The 14,960-nt window shown below is 43.9% G+C and overlaps 1 protein-coding gene across 1 annotated transcript in view; it reads left to right on the top strand.

Annotated features, from left to right (window-relative positions):
* Nucleotides 1-14,960, top strand: part of LOC137323565 (activin receptor type-2A) — a 121,295-nt gene that overhangs the window by 102,193 nt on the left and 4,142 nt on the right. Inside the window, exons 5-10 of the mRNA XM_067987186.1 lie at nucleotides 1,594-1,737; nucleotides 1,889-2,032; nucleotides 3,592-3,737; nucleotides 4,884-4,998; nucleotides 8,763-8,901; nucleotides 13,761-13,891. Coding sequence (XP_067843287.1) covers nucleotides 1,594-1,737; nucleotides 1,889-2,032; nucleotides 3,592-3,737; nucleotides 4,884-4,998; nucleotides 8,763-8,901; nucleotides 13,761-13,891 — 819 coding nt within the window. The remainder of the gene's footprint in view (nucleotides 1-1,593; nucleotides 1,738-1,888; nucleotides 2,033-3,591; nucleotides 3,738-4,883; nucleotides 4,999-8,762; nucleotides 8,902-13,760; nucleotides 13,892-14,960) is intronic.

Genomic DNA, 14,960 nt, shown 5'->3' with positions numbered 1-14,960 from the left:
CATCACTTCCCCTCCCAGAACATTCTTCTTTTACTTAAACTACTTTTACCTGTTTTGGCTTCATGCTTTCTCCAAACAGTAATTTCTTTTGCTTTTCTTTTCTCAAGCATGCCTTTCATATAGAGATAGAGGTAAGATAAGTTTAACTTAGAACTCTTAAGGTTTTTAAAATCAGATTATCTGAAGGATTCACTTTTTTTTCATATCAAATGCACCAAGGGAGATTTTTATTTCAACTGCAAACCTGCTGCATTTGTTCTATATTCAGCATGAAATATTTACAGTGGACTTTTTTCAAAAAAAAGTTTTCAGGATATTAATTCAGAATGTATATTAAGTAAACATAGTTGGCTAAACTAGTGGTATAGCTTTTTTAAAAAAAACCTGTACTACAGCCATTTTAACCCCAGAACTGGAATATAATGCTGCAAGTTCTCATTCTGAACCTAACTTTTTAAACTTCAATTAAGTCATAACATATCAGTCACCTCTCTGGTGCATAGTTTTGAAAACCTTTATGTTAAATAATTTGCTTTATAGTAGGGATACAATAAATTCTCAAAAGTGGTGTCCTTTTTTGTACAGTTTGGAGCACAGGGTGGAATGCTGTGCACGGCCCTTCAATTGTAAATATGTTTTCGTCATGCATAGATTTTTTTGTCTTTTGTTTTTTCAACATTTCTGCATTGAATAAAACTTGTTAATTAATTGTGCAAAACCTAAAGGTAACAATCAATTTGAAATGTCTTTTTAATTGATTAGGCTTTTGAGGTGTGTTGGAAAGTTTTCCATTAACTTGGTCATTATTTGGGTCATTTTATTTGAATTATGAAAATATTCCTCCTCTTCTGGTCTGATTCATTGCTGATGAGGTAGCCAAATAACATGTTCTTTGGACAGTGACTCCTGTAAACCATCTACTCGGCTGTGCATGAAAATTTCCCAGTGTAAGCCACCCATATTTTTCTCCACTTTCTGCTATGAAATATTATCTACCCTTTCTTCACTGTCATCCCCAACAGTACATCCAAAATAGGGGACATATGTGGTGAATCCCTGGTATGAATCTGTTGTATCATTTCATGGTACCAACTCAATGTGCTATATTGAAAATTGATATTTGAAAATTATTACACATGTAATATGAGGAAATAAATTTGTATTTACCAATAGAGTCTGGGGAATGCTGATCAGGAAGTATCCAATTCATGCATGAATGAATACAAGCAACTATCTTGAGGTAGAAATTTTCATAAGGGAAAACTCTACATGTAAATTGGCTAATGTGCAAAAGATTTTAACAGTGACAGCACAATCTCCTTTTATGATAACTTGATGTTCACCTTTTACCTCTGCATTTTCAGATTGCTTTTAAAAAAAAATTCAAAGGATATAACATTTAGATGCTTACTGTTTGCCATCACTTAAACTGCTACAATTTTTTTAAGCTTTATTATTGCAGAAAAAATACTGAGCAGAAATCTTAGAGCCGTTTACAGAGAGATTTCTGATATTGATCTGTCCTTCGTTTTGATGCTTTCATGTGCAATTGTCAACTCATTCTTAGAATTATTTTGAAATTGTACTTTGTAGGACCCAGGGCCGCCACCACCTTCTCCTATGCTTGGTCTGAAACCGTTGCAGTTACTGGAGATTAAAGCCAGAGGGCGCTTTGGTTGTGTATGGAAGGCTCAACTGCTGAATGAGTATGTGGCAGTTAAAATATTCCCAGTTCAGGTACAATGTTTTGTTATTCTCTCCTCTCTTTCCTCCCACCAGTTTAAGGGGTGGGTGGTGGTAACCTTTTTACTCCAATATTTATCTTCATATGTACAGGACAATTTGTTCAGTAATATTTTACAATGCTGTAGTGTTTCTGTTTTTATAGGACAGACAGTCCTGGCAAAATGAATATGAAATATACACTCAACCTGGAATGAACCATGATAATCTTTTGCACTTCATTGGTGCAGAGAGAAGAGGCACAAACATAGATGTGGAGTTGTGGTTGATATCTTCCTTCCATGAAAAGGTAGAGTATTGTGGTTTGGGGGACAGTACTTTTTGGCTGTTTTGTAACGATACTTGGCACAGATTTTGATTTTTGTTAATTGTCAAAAGTAATCTGCTTAGCTATCACTAAAAATAATTTTAACTCTTCCAGCACTGCAGATATATTTACTCTGGGCACTGTAAGGCTCCAAAACTGCTGATGAGTATGCTCAATCAGCCATAGGAGCTCGATGGTGCTTGTACAAATTAACTCCCTGTTTTGGTGCATCAAAACAGGTGATAGATTGATCTGGCCATTAACAATGCCTTCAAAGGTGGTTTTCAACCATTGAAAACCCCCTTTCTTAAAAAAAAAAGTGGGAGTCAGAAGGAGGACGTACCAAAGTGAGTAAAGATTTAATTAATTCCTTTATAGCAAAAAGAATTTAACATTACAGATTAGAATAGATAGCATTTTTTTTAAAAGAGCAGAGAATGGGGTTGATGGGTAAAAATTAGTGTTGTGGGTTTTTTTAACCTTTAATTGGAGTTATGTTTTAAGTGCATTATAGAGTTAGTACTGTAATAAAGCTAATCCTGGCACTGGAGTAGTTCTTATACAATATATAATGGTTTTTATTTCAATGCCCCAGTCTGTGAGCTGAAATTTCTCTGGGCCTGTCAGCAGTCTTAGGATTAGAAACCCCAAGTGTGATGGTGAGAAATGCCAAGTTGGTGAGAACAAAATACAGAATCGCTGAAAATATTTAAATTACAATTTGTTAGAAATCGTTTGCATCCATTAACTCACGTTTAGTTCAAACAATGTGTTGTAATAGATAACTACTGGTTTTGCCACTGGTACTGGAGCATATTTTGAGGATCTGGTGACAAAATGTTTAAAACAGATATATACACTTATACTCCTTGCCGATCATGAAAGTGTGTTTTTAAACACAAATTATACAAACTGCAAACATTATCATTGATCTTCCTTCCTATAACTTTTGATCAGTGGTGAAGAAATATTATGGAATTGCTGTTTTCTCTGACACATTTACTTTCACCATGTTATCTAAATGTTTAATGTTAATCTTGATGGAATTATGGTATATTTTCTAGGGGGAAGTGAATAGACCTAGAGCTAGACCATAACTGGCATATTTGGCTCAGTCAATCTCATTCATGATTGAGATCCTTTCTCTCTTGCACACAAAAAAGTAATCTGGCTACAGAAAGAGTTTTAATCTTTAAAGTTGTTTGATCTTATTGTACAATCACAATTTCGACTGATCCACTGAGGAGGCACCAAGTGGGTCAATAAATTTCTCCATCTGCACAAAATTGGAGGATGGTTCAAGCATTTGTCGTTGATTACAAAGAACTGGAGAAACCTGGAAGTTTGCTGCTTATTGACCCATCCTTTGACCTGAAGAATGACTGTGTTATTGGAAACCTAAAAAGGACCTAACTAAAAATAAATATGAAAATAATAGAATAATAGAATGTTAGGAGTCTGAAGAAAATTATGGAGTTAAGATCTTCCCTACTTAAAGCCTACAGTTACAAAAAGTATTTGCTTTGTTGTGTACCTTCCAGGGCTCCTTGACAGATTATCTGAAAGCTAATGTGGTTACTTGGAATGAATTATGCCATATTGCTGAGAGCATGGCCAGAGGCCTAGCTTATCTTCATGAAGATAAACCTGGTTTAAAAGATGGACACAAACCTGCTATTGCTCACAGGTATGCCTGGCTTATGGATCTTTAGGGCATCTTTCTGAGCTTAATTCAATAAGCAATTACATTTGGAATCTGGTGCAAAACCCATTAATGAGCACAATCTTTGTCCCTTTCAATTTTACGAAATATCTTGCTGAGTTCACTGCTGTCATGACTATCAAACTGAACTCACTTTAGTGTTTGAATCTGCTAATCTTGTGCAGGTATATTTTTTCCCCTTTTTAATACAATATTATATGGCTTACAAATCTAGTGCATTTTTTTTGTAGTAAAGTGACACCTCAATTTTTACATGTTTGTAGTTAAGTGGGTTTTGCGATTCCTGCTGACTACCTGGGTCTGACAGACTGATGCAGTTTAATCTTCAATTAGAAAACAGCTACAGTAGTAAAATTTCAACTAGAGGTACTGAAAATAGAGTAACTAGTCTGGTATTTTTTTGCAGAGGACTTATTAATGAAGAAAAAAATAGTAAATCCTTTCAATTTATGGTACATTCTGGTAATATGTCATATGTTTTGTTTTAAGTTTGAAAATAAGTGAGTTGAAAATGCATGGAACATCCAGTCAGTTTGGTTGTCTTGTTTTCTTTCTTGTGCTGCTGTTGTTCTTGGTCTGCTGGGCTCTGTTGGTAGTACACTCACTTGAGTCAGAAAGTTATGGGTTCAAGCCATGCCCTAAGACTTGAGCATATAATCTAGATTGATACATAGCAACACTCTCTCAGTACTAGTTATGTTAGATGAGACATTAAACCAAAGCCCTGACGGTCTATTCTAGTAAATTTGGGTGGACATTAAAGATCCCATGACATTATTCATAAAGCAGACAGTTCTGATGTCCAGTCCAACATTTATTTCTTAACTCCCACCACCAAAACAAACATTAGCTTGCCATGCACCATGTTGCTGTTTGTGGAGTCTTGCAATGTACAAATGGCTGCCACATTTGCATACATTTAAGTTGCTGCATTTCAGAATTAATCCATTGTATTTGAAGTACTTTGGAAAGTTTCTGCAATATGATAAGATACTACATAAAGTAAATTTTATTTCTTGCAGTAATGTGAATGCATGATGTACACTTACTGATGAGATACTTGTATTAGTTTATTTTGTAAGGACTAATATTTCTGTCCTGTTTAAACAGGGACTTCAAAAGTAAAAATGTACTGCTGAAGAACAATCTTACGGCTTGTATAGGAGACTTTGGTTTAGCTTTGAGATTCGAAGCTGGGAAGTCAGCAGGTGATACTCACGGCCAGGTATAAACTACTAATCAAAAATTTCTGTATGAAGATCTTTCAAAGAGCAGACCTTAGGAATCACGGATGTAAAGTGAAAGATACAGGGAGCTGCTATCGGGGAATGCAGAAGAGGAGCGCAGACCTTTTAAGCTTTACTAGTGATACAAAACATTTTTTTAAAAGTAGTCAGAAATGCCATGGTTTACTTAAACTGGTATAAAGCCAAATCTGAAATTTGACTACCTTTTGAAGCGGAGGCATCCCTGAGTTGATTGTGTTTATGCTAATAAGCAGCCTTATAACTGTTAAACTTTGTAGCTCACCAACCCAGTTTTATAAATGTTACTTTTTTGCCTCTTTTTTCCCCCCCCCTCTCTTTTTTTCCCCCCTCTCTCTTTTCCTCCTCCCCCCTCTCTCTTTCTTCTTCCTCCCCCCCTCTCTCTTTTCTTCTTCCTCCCCCCCTCTCTCTTTTCTTCTTCCTCCCCCCCTCTCTCTTTTCTTCTTCCTCCCCCCTCTCTCTTTTCTTCTTCCTCCCCCCCCCCTCTCTTTTCTTCTTCCTCCCCCCTCTCTCTTTTCTTCTTCCTCCCCCCTCTCTCTTTCTTCTTCCTCCCCCCTCTCTTTTCTTCTTCCTCCCCCCTCTCTCTTTTCTTCTTCCTCCCCCTCTCTCTTTTCTTCTTCCTCCCCCCTCTCTCTTTCTTCTTCCTCCCCCCCTCTCTCTTTTCCTCCTCCCCCCTCTCTCTTTTCCTCCTCCCCCCCCCTCTCTTTTCCTCCTCCCCCCCTCTCTTTTCCTCCTCCCCCCCTCTCTTTTCCTCCTCCCCCCCCTCTCTTTTCCTCCTCCCCCCCCTCTCTTTTCCTCCTCCTCCCCCCCTCTTTTCTTCCTCCCCCCCCTCTCTCTTTTCTTCCTCCCCCCTCTCTCTTTTCTTCCTCCCCCCCTCTCTCTTTTCCTCCTCCCCCCCTCTCTTTTCCTCCTCCTCCCCTCTCTTTTCCTCCTCCCCCCCTCTCTTTTCCTCCTCCCCCCCTCTCTTTTCCTCCTCCCCCCCTCTCTTTTCCTCCTCCTCCCCCCCTCTTTTCCTCCTCCTCCCCCCCTCTTTTCTTCCTCCCCCCCCTCTCTCTTTTCTTCCTCCCCCCTCTCTCTTTTCTTCCTCCCCCCCTCTCTCTTTTCCTCCTCCCCCCCTCTCTTTTCCTCCTCCCCCCTCTCTTTTCCTCCTCCCCCCCTCTCTTTTCCTCCTCCCCCCCTCTCTTTTCCTCCTCCCCCCCCTCTCTTTTCCTCCTCCCCCCCTCTCTTTTCCTCCTCCCCCCCTCTCTTTTCCTCCTCCCCCCCTCTCTTTTCCTCCTCCTCCCCCCCTCTCTTTTCCTCCTCCTCCCCCCCTCTCTTTTCCTCCTCCCCCCCTCTCTTTTCCTCCTCCCCCCCTCTCTTTTCCTCCTCCCCCCTCTCTTTTCCTCCTCCCCCCTCTCTTTTCCTCCTCCCCCCTCTCTTTTCCTCCTCCCCCCCTCTCTTTTCCTCCTCCCCCCCTCTCTTTTCCTCCTCCCCCCCCCTCTCTTTTCCTCCTCCCCCCCCCCTCTCTTTTCCTCCTCCCCCCCCCCCTCTCTTTTCCTCCTCCCCCCCTCTCTTTTCCTCCTCCCCCCCTCTCTTTTCCTCCTCCCCCCCTCTCTTTTCCTCCTCCCCCCCTCTCTTTTCCTCCTCCCCCCCTCTCTTTTCCTCCTCCCCCCCCTCTCTTTTCCTCCTCCCCCCCCCTCTCTTTTCCTCCTCCCCCCCCCTCTCTTTTCCTCCTCCCCCCCCTCTCTTTTCCTCCTCCCCCCCCTCTCTTTTCCTCCTCCCCCCCCTCTCTTTTCCTCCTCCCCCCCCTCTCTTTTCCTCCTCCCCCCCTCTCTTTTCCTCCTCCCCCCCTCTCTTTTCCTCCTCCCCCCTCTCTTTTCCTCCTCCCCCCCTCTCTTTTCCTCCTCCCCCCCTCTCTTTTCCTCCTCCCCCCCTCTCTTTTCCTCCTCCCCCCCTCTCTTTTCCTCCTCCCCCCCCCCTCTCTTTTCCTCTCCCCGCCCCCCCTCTCTCTCTTCCTCCCATCCCCCCTCTCTCTTTTCCTCCCATCCCCCCCCCCTCTCTTTTCCTCCTCCCCCCCCCCTCTCTTTTCCTCCTCCCCCCCCTCTCTTTTCCTCCTCCCCCCCCCTCTCTTTTCCTCCTCCCCCCCCTCTCTTTTCCTCCTCCCCCCCCTCTCTTTTCCTCCTCCCCCCCCTCTCTTTTCCTCCTCCCCCCCCCCCCTCTCTTTTCCTCTCCCCGCCCCCCCCCTCTCTTTTCCTCTCCCCGCCCCCCCTCTCTCTCTTCCTCCCATCCCCCCCTCTCTCTTTTCCTCCCATCCCCCCCTCTCTCTTTTCCTCCTCCTCCCCCCCCCCCCTCTCTCTTTTCCTCCTCCTCCCCCCCCCCCCCCCCCCCTCTCTCTTCTGTCAGTGAAATGTTAAAAGGGGAAGGAAAGTCTAGAGGAAGTACTTTCTTCACTCAGGGTTGTGAATCTTTGGAATTCTCTATCCCAGAGGGCTGTGGATGCTGAGTCATTGAATATGCTCAAGCTGAGATAGATAGATTTTTGGACTTGAGGGGAATCAAAGGATGTGGGGATCGGGCGGGAAAGTGGGGTTGAGGTAGAAGACCAGCCATGATCTTATTGAATGGAGGAGCAGGCTTGAGGGGCCATATGGCCTACTCCTGCTCTTATTTTATTCATTCATGGGATGCGGGCGTCGCTGGCGAGGCCAGCATTTATTGCCCACGTCTAATTGCCCTTGAGAAGGTGGTGGTGAGCCGCCTTCTTGAACCGCTGCAGTCCGTGTGGTCAAGGTTCTCCCACAGTGCTGTTAGGAAGAGAGTTCCAGGATTTTGACCCAGCGACGATGAAGGAACGGCAATATATTTCCAAGTCGGGATGGTGTGTGACTTGGAGGGGAATGTGCAGGTGGTGGTGTTCCCATGTGCCTGCTGCCCTTTTCCTTCTAGGTGGTAGAGGTCGTGGGTTTGGGAGGTGCTGTCGAAGAAGCCTTGGCGAGTTGCTGCAGTGCATCCTGTGGATGGTACACACTGCAGCCACAGTGCACCGGTGGTGAAGGGAGTGAATGTTTAGGGTGGTGGATGGGGTGCCAATCAAGCGGGATGCTTTGTCCTGGATGGTGTCGAGCTTCTTAAGTGTTGTTGGAGCTGCACTCATCCAAGCAAGTGGAGAATATTCCATCACACTCCTGACTTGTGCCTTGTAGATGGTGGAAAGGCTTTGGGGAGTCAGGAGTTGAGTCACTCGCCACAGAATACCCAGCCTCTGACCTGCTCTTGTAGCCACAGTATTTATATGGCTGGTCCAGTTAAGTTTCTGGTCAGTGGCGACCCCCGGGATGTTGATGGTGGGGGATTCAGCGATGGTAATGCCGTTGAATGTCATGGGGAGGTGGTTAGACTCTCTCTTGTTGGAGATGGTCATTGCCTGGCACTTATCTGGCGCGAATGTTACTTGCCACTTGTGAGCCCAAGCCTGGATGTTGTCCAGGTCGTGCTGCATGCGGGCTCGGACTGCTTCATTATCCTATTTCTTATGTTCTTATTGCTGTGTGTAGGACCATGATGTGTGCAAATTGGCTGCCGCATTTGCCTACAAAACAACAGTGATGACACTTCAGAAGCAATTCATTGGCTGTAAAGTGTTGGGATGCTCTGAGGACCTGAAAAACACTATAAAGTTTTTTTACTTTAATAAAAATATGTATAGTAGAAGTTTCTAAAAGGTGTATTTTTCTCTCCACCCAAGGTTGGCACCAGAAGGTACATGGCTCCAGAGGTGTTGGAAGGTGCCATAAATTTCCAGCGTGATGCATTCCTCAGGATAGACATGTACTCAGTGGGTCTTGTGCTGTGGGAATTGGCATCAAGATGTACAGCTACAGACGGTTGGTCTAGTTTGTTTCTGTAGCCAAAAAAATTGTAGAAATTTACCAAGTTGGTTCTCAGTAAAGTTAAAATTTACTCATGGGGCCCGATTTTACCAGGCCTGCGGGTTTCCGGCGGGTTGGGTTTCGGGAGCGTGGTCAACACGCTCGATGAAATTAGTGGGTTGCCCGCGCGATCGGAGCAGGCATCACACTAATTGGATCCACTTACCTGCTCCTCCGGGCTCCGCGCTGCTGGTCTGCGCGTCGGGCGGGCTGCGCATGTGCAGTACGATCTGTCAGCTGGAGGCTCTCTAGTTAAAGGGGCAGTCCTCCACTGACAGATGCTGCAACCAATAGAACACATTACAGCATGGAGCAGCCCAGGGGGAAGGCTGCTCCCAGTTTAATGATGCCTCACCCCAGGTATCATCAGATGGGGTGAGGAGGAGGGGGAGGACAGAGCTCTTCCACCCGGCGGGCGGGAGAAAGCGGCCTGCCTCTGCCACCAAGAAGGCCTGGCTCGAGGTGGCAGAGGAGGTCACCTGCACCACCAACATATCGCCCACCTGCATACAGTGCAGGAGGCGCTCCAATGACCGCAGTAGGTCAGCCACAGTGAGAACATGTAGGCTTTCCCCTACACTCCGTCTGCCACAACACTGCCCCCACCCCACATCTCCTTCGGCACCGCCAACACCACTCTGTCACATCACCCCTCATACCCACTCAAACCCCATCCTCATCTTACCTGCACCTACTCACCTCGCCAGTACTCACCCCGCCACTAACATGCAACCCAATCCTCATATAATCTCATGGCTCTATCCCATACGCACCATCTTGTGCATCTCCCTCACGGCCAGCCTCACTCAACCTGCCACCACCTGTGCTGCAGCCACAGGGCATGCATCACATATGTGCAGTAGGCAGCGTAAGGCAAACGTGTCGTGAGCATGAAGGGGATGCACAAGGGTGTTTGAGGGTTTGTCATGGGTGTTACCTATATTGAATTTCAGAACAACTCACATCACACATTCTATTGGCACCACCACTGCCATGTCTCCGCGAATCCTGACTGTTTTGTGCAATAATGCCCGCTCCTGGGTATCACTATGAGGACCCACCACTGATGCCACCCATTGTGGCACTGCAGAGTAGGTGCAGGTATATTTGCAGGGCTCTTCCGCGCAGACGACTGAGAGACATCGGCGGTGTACCCGGCTGCACCCTGGAAGGATGCGGAGGAGAAGTTGTTGAGGGCAGTGGTGACTTTGGCAGCGACAGGTAAGCAGATGGTGCTGGGGCCAGCCAGGAGCAGCTCGGCATGAAAGAGGCTGAAGATGTCCACGACTACATGTCGAGTGAATCTGCGCCTCCGTGTGCACTGCTGCTCGGAGAGGTTCGGGGAGCTGCGCCTCGGTCTGTGGACCCTGTGGCGAGGGTAGTGCCCTCTGCGACGCGTCTCTCTCTGCGGTAGCCCTCCCTCCTGCTGTACAGGTGGATGTGTCACAGCACTCTGTTATGGAGCTCCACGTGTCAGAGGTGGATGGCGAGGCTGGTGATGCTGTTCACCCTCCGAGGGGGTCATGACTGCAGCTACGGCGGCCCCCATCCGCAATATGTACATCTGAGGGGGTCCGCAAGGTAGGCACATGTCTCCGGACCCCGGGGTGAGTGTGCAGGTTGGTGACTTTGACCGTCAGGAGGTGGGTGGTGGAGGCCAAACTTTGTCCCAAGTGACAGAGCGGCCTCCTGCAATGGGTGAGGGTCCGTCCCCCCGTCCCCCCCACACCTGTCAAATGGACCTTTGCAGCTGCCGCAGGCTGACGGCTGCAACACATCCAGTTCAACTAGGACTGTTTCCCCCAGTGTGTGAAACAGTCCCATGTTTCTCCAAAATCACACACAGTCCCTTAATCAGGTCAGTTAATTACCTGAACAAGCAAACTAAATACACACAAGTGGCATCCCGCTGGCTTTAATTGCCTGCGGGATTCCCACCAGCGGGGGCTATGCACGCACCCCCGCACGTCATCGGGGAACCCGGAAGTGGGCGGGATCGTGGCGCGATCCGGTCACGTGCCTGGATATCGGGATTTTCGGGGCCCCCCCGCTGGAAACGCACACGAAACCCGCCGGTAAAATCGAGCCCATGATATCTGTCGTGAAGCTTCATATTCCCCTTCCTCCTGTGGAACTCTCCCAGGCAGTGTCTCCCTGGTACTATATACCCGTACAGAGAAGTTTAATTGCAGAGTTAACAAATATTGCTGAACCAGGATTCATGCATCAGGCAATGAAAGTTCTTCAACTTGCCCATTGGTACGCCTATACCATTTCTTTCTGTGCTCTTGGCCACCACTATGGTCAAATTGGAGGGGCATCGCTACTTATTAGTTACCTGAGTCTGCACTGTGTTGGGCTATCAATTACACACAATAGTGTCACATGACTATAATAAGATTACTACAAATGCTTGAAGTTTACTTCCAAGTTAAAATGATCACATTCCATTTGATCTACTTCAACAATTAGCTTTATGTTCGCAGTGAGAGAAGCCCATAACCCAGGTCATTTTATACTAGTGGAGAAGAAAAATTCCTTCAAAATATTTGAGGTTTTAAAAAGTGCACACAGCCAAAGTCATGAACTACCGCTTCACTATCTTCCATAAAAATCCCTCCCTGCCTTATTTTTAACCAAATGTTATCCGCAAGGGTAGAAGTGGGGGGTTCTACAATTAGTCTGTTGGGGGTGGGAGGGAGAGAAGAGCCATGAGGCTGATACCCAGTGTCACTGGTCTGAGTTATGAGGAAAGACGGAAGAAACTTGAGCTTCCTAGCCTGGAATGTAAGTGACTGGGAGATGATCTTAAGGAGGTATATAAGATTGTTACGGGTGTAGAAAAAGTTAACCCGGAATATTACTTCAAACAATGCGAGTAGAATAAGGGGACATGGGTTCAAACTAGAGATTAGTATTTTTCGGATGGTATCAGGAAATTCTTCACCACACAGAGTAACCAACATGCAGAATAAGCTCCCAGACAGAGTCGTGAAGGCTAAAACACTGGAATCTTTTAAGAAACAATTGGATGTCACAATGGGATAATGTTAAGATCTCTTTGGCCAGTCTTGATTTATCCATCCAAAATGGCTGCCTTCATCTGTAGTTATCTCATAAAACTTGTCTCTTCATAATGACCCCCACTTTAGTGGGTTGTCTTGCTTGACTTGAACAGACAAACTCCTCTAAATTCTGACTTTCAGGGCCTGCCTTTCCTGGGGCCTTTCTACTTCAGTAGTTTCTCTTACAAAAGTTAGCATGCCTTTTAAGTGTCTGTAACTCTACTTCATTCCTGATTGTTCAGTCAGAAAGAGATCAAAACCTTCCAGCATAATGGGTGGTGAGTTGTTAATTGATTGATAGACAAACTACCAAATTGTCAATTGTTATTTACAATCTAAGAAAACCTCCTCAAAGCTAGCTCCTTAACATCTTAACTATTGCCATCACAGATTCCTTTATGTAAAACTTGCAGGAATATGCTATGCTATGCTTTTAAAATACAACATTTAAAGTAACTTTTTTTCAATTGCTTTCTTTGGTAAAAATGGTGAAAAGATTCTAAACCGTGACAGTTCTTGAGCTAAGGAGCAGTGATACGTCACAGTTCCTGGTCCTGATTGTTATCCAGTGACTTCTGCTGGAAAGTGGAACAAATTTAACTCCTTTTAATTCAAATTAATTTTTTGCTCAGAAAAGATATCAAATTATCCAGTAGTATGAATTAAACAATCTTAACAAAATAGCCCAGGATTTTTTTGCACATTCCTATTCAAATTAGCAGAAATTCTATTTGAATTAGCAGATAATTTGAATTAAATAACTTCTAATTGAGAGTGGACGATATTGGGTGATGTTGGGATTGGGCTCCATTTTCAGAAGCCTGGTGACTCACCTTATAAGCTCATATACAGGCTATAGTCTCTTGAGCGAAGTACCAGAGTCCTGAAATCATGATTTGGCATGAGTCAGAACCTTCTGGAGGAGAAAATTATGTGTTTTTTTTATATACATGCCATCTTCTTAGTCTCATAATATTGTATTACAACTCTATTACCATAGTGTGGTTCATAATGTTGTGTTGTATTTTGCTCTTGAGCAGTACATGTTATCACCCTAACATTTAATGCCAAAACTTAAAGTACTACTACACAACACTACTCTAGCCATAATCTATGGTTTAGTTCCATATGTTTCTATCAGGCCAATGATTCAAGGATGAGAAGGAAGGGGAGACAAAAAGAAAGTAAAAGTGAAGTTGGGGCAACATAGAAAAGGATGAGAAAGAAAATCCATTATCCGGATACCAAAAACCATGATAGCATTTGGTACAAATTTGCATCTTGTTTGCTGGGTGGAAGGTTTCTACACACTTAACACAGCTTTTTTTTATCTGAATATATTTCTTGAATATATTTAAATGTGATGTCAGCAGCCATGACTTTGAGAACACCAGCTTGCAAAATTTAACCTATCTTTAGCACCCTTGCTAAACAGTGGCTGCTTTTTTTATATTGCAAGTCTGGCTAACTAGTATTTGATTCACTAAAAGAAACCTTTCACAAGGTAATTATGGTGAAGAAGACCATTCAGCCCATCTTAATTCATTCATCCAGAGAGATCGTAACATCCTACTATTGTAGCATCCAGTTGTCAAATGATTCCAAAGTTTTTGTTAGAAATTACTACATTTATTGGTATTATAATTGTAATCCTTAAACCAATGTAAATTTCAAGGACAATTTCTACTACCTTTGCCAACATTTAGAAACAGCAATTGATATGTACTGTTGGATCTGTTTGACACTCAGGTCCAGTGGATGAATACATGTTGCCATTTGAAGAGGAAGTTGGACAGCATCCATCCCTTGAAGATATGCAAGATGTGGTTGTGCATAAGAAGATGAGACCTATTTTGAGGGAGTACTGGCAAAAGCATCCTGTAAGTGTATTTTGTTTATAAATCATTTGAATATTGCTATGCCAGGTTTGTTATTTGGTTTAATGCTCAAATTGATGCTCGCCCTCAATTAATGAAAAATTTGTTCCACTTCTCTACCTCATAAATCATAGGCAAATTTATTCTAAGCAAATTTAGAGGAGTTGATTGGCTCGTGTGCAAATTTCATCCCACAGCATTTTAAAAAGAGAAAGAAAAACAGTTATTTGGAATGTACAGTGAAGGCCCTGTGCCTCTCGACCAACACAAAATACCTTATTAACATGAGTTAAGGGTACAATTGCCTGTACCCTTAACTTCAAAAATAACTTGAACAATTGCATTTTCCTTTTTTTAAAAAAAGGACAAAGAAATATAAGCATTTTATCCTGGTTTCTGACCTGCAGCCTGAAGACTAATTAATCTCTGACCTCACTGCACAGTTCCCTCACCAAACAATTAAATCCTTCGGCTGAGGCTTTGTTTACTTGACAACAGATGAACTTTGTGGTCTTAAAGGGACGTTTAATTCATTTTACCAGCAAAATAATATATTCTGTGTTACATGGATAACATGCCTGTATTTCATGTGGTGTGTGGGTTTATATATATATTGATGTCACAATTTTTGAGTCATGCTTTTATGTCAACCCTTTATAATGACAAAACTCTATATCGACATGTCAGCACTTTATAATGGCAAAATCGTATATCAGCATTTGCTATCACACTGTTGTTGTAGTCCTCTGGCCAATAGATGGCATTGTTCGGTGAGTCCCCCAGGTCTGCCTGCCATTTATTTCTTTAACTAGAGTCTGTGAACAAAACGTAAGCGCTATTAGGCATATGTTATATTTTCAACTTTTTAAATATTGGACAGTTTAGGTTCCACTTGCTCTGGGCTCTACCTTGCTCCCTCCATCAGGGTCCAACATTTAAAATATAGGGCCATTTAAGTCCTGCCCCTGGATCTGCTCCACTCCCTGCCAGTTCCATTACAAGGTTTCTTGGCTGAAACTTTTTTTAAAAAAACTGGTATGCTCCTGGCCTTTTAGGCCCAGTCCCCACTTCT

This window comes from Heptranchias perlo, chromosome 7 (assembly GCF_035084215.1).
Source record: "Heptranchias perlo isolate sHepPer1 chromosome 7, sHepPer1.hap1, whole genome shotgun sequence".
NCBI classification, from domain to species: Eukaryota; Metazoa; Chordata; class Chondrichthyes; order Hexanchiformes; family Hexanchidae; genus Heptranchias; species Heptranchias perlo.
This window is presented reverse-complemented; position numbering and strand designations above follow the sequence as displayed.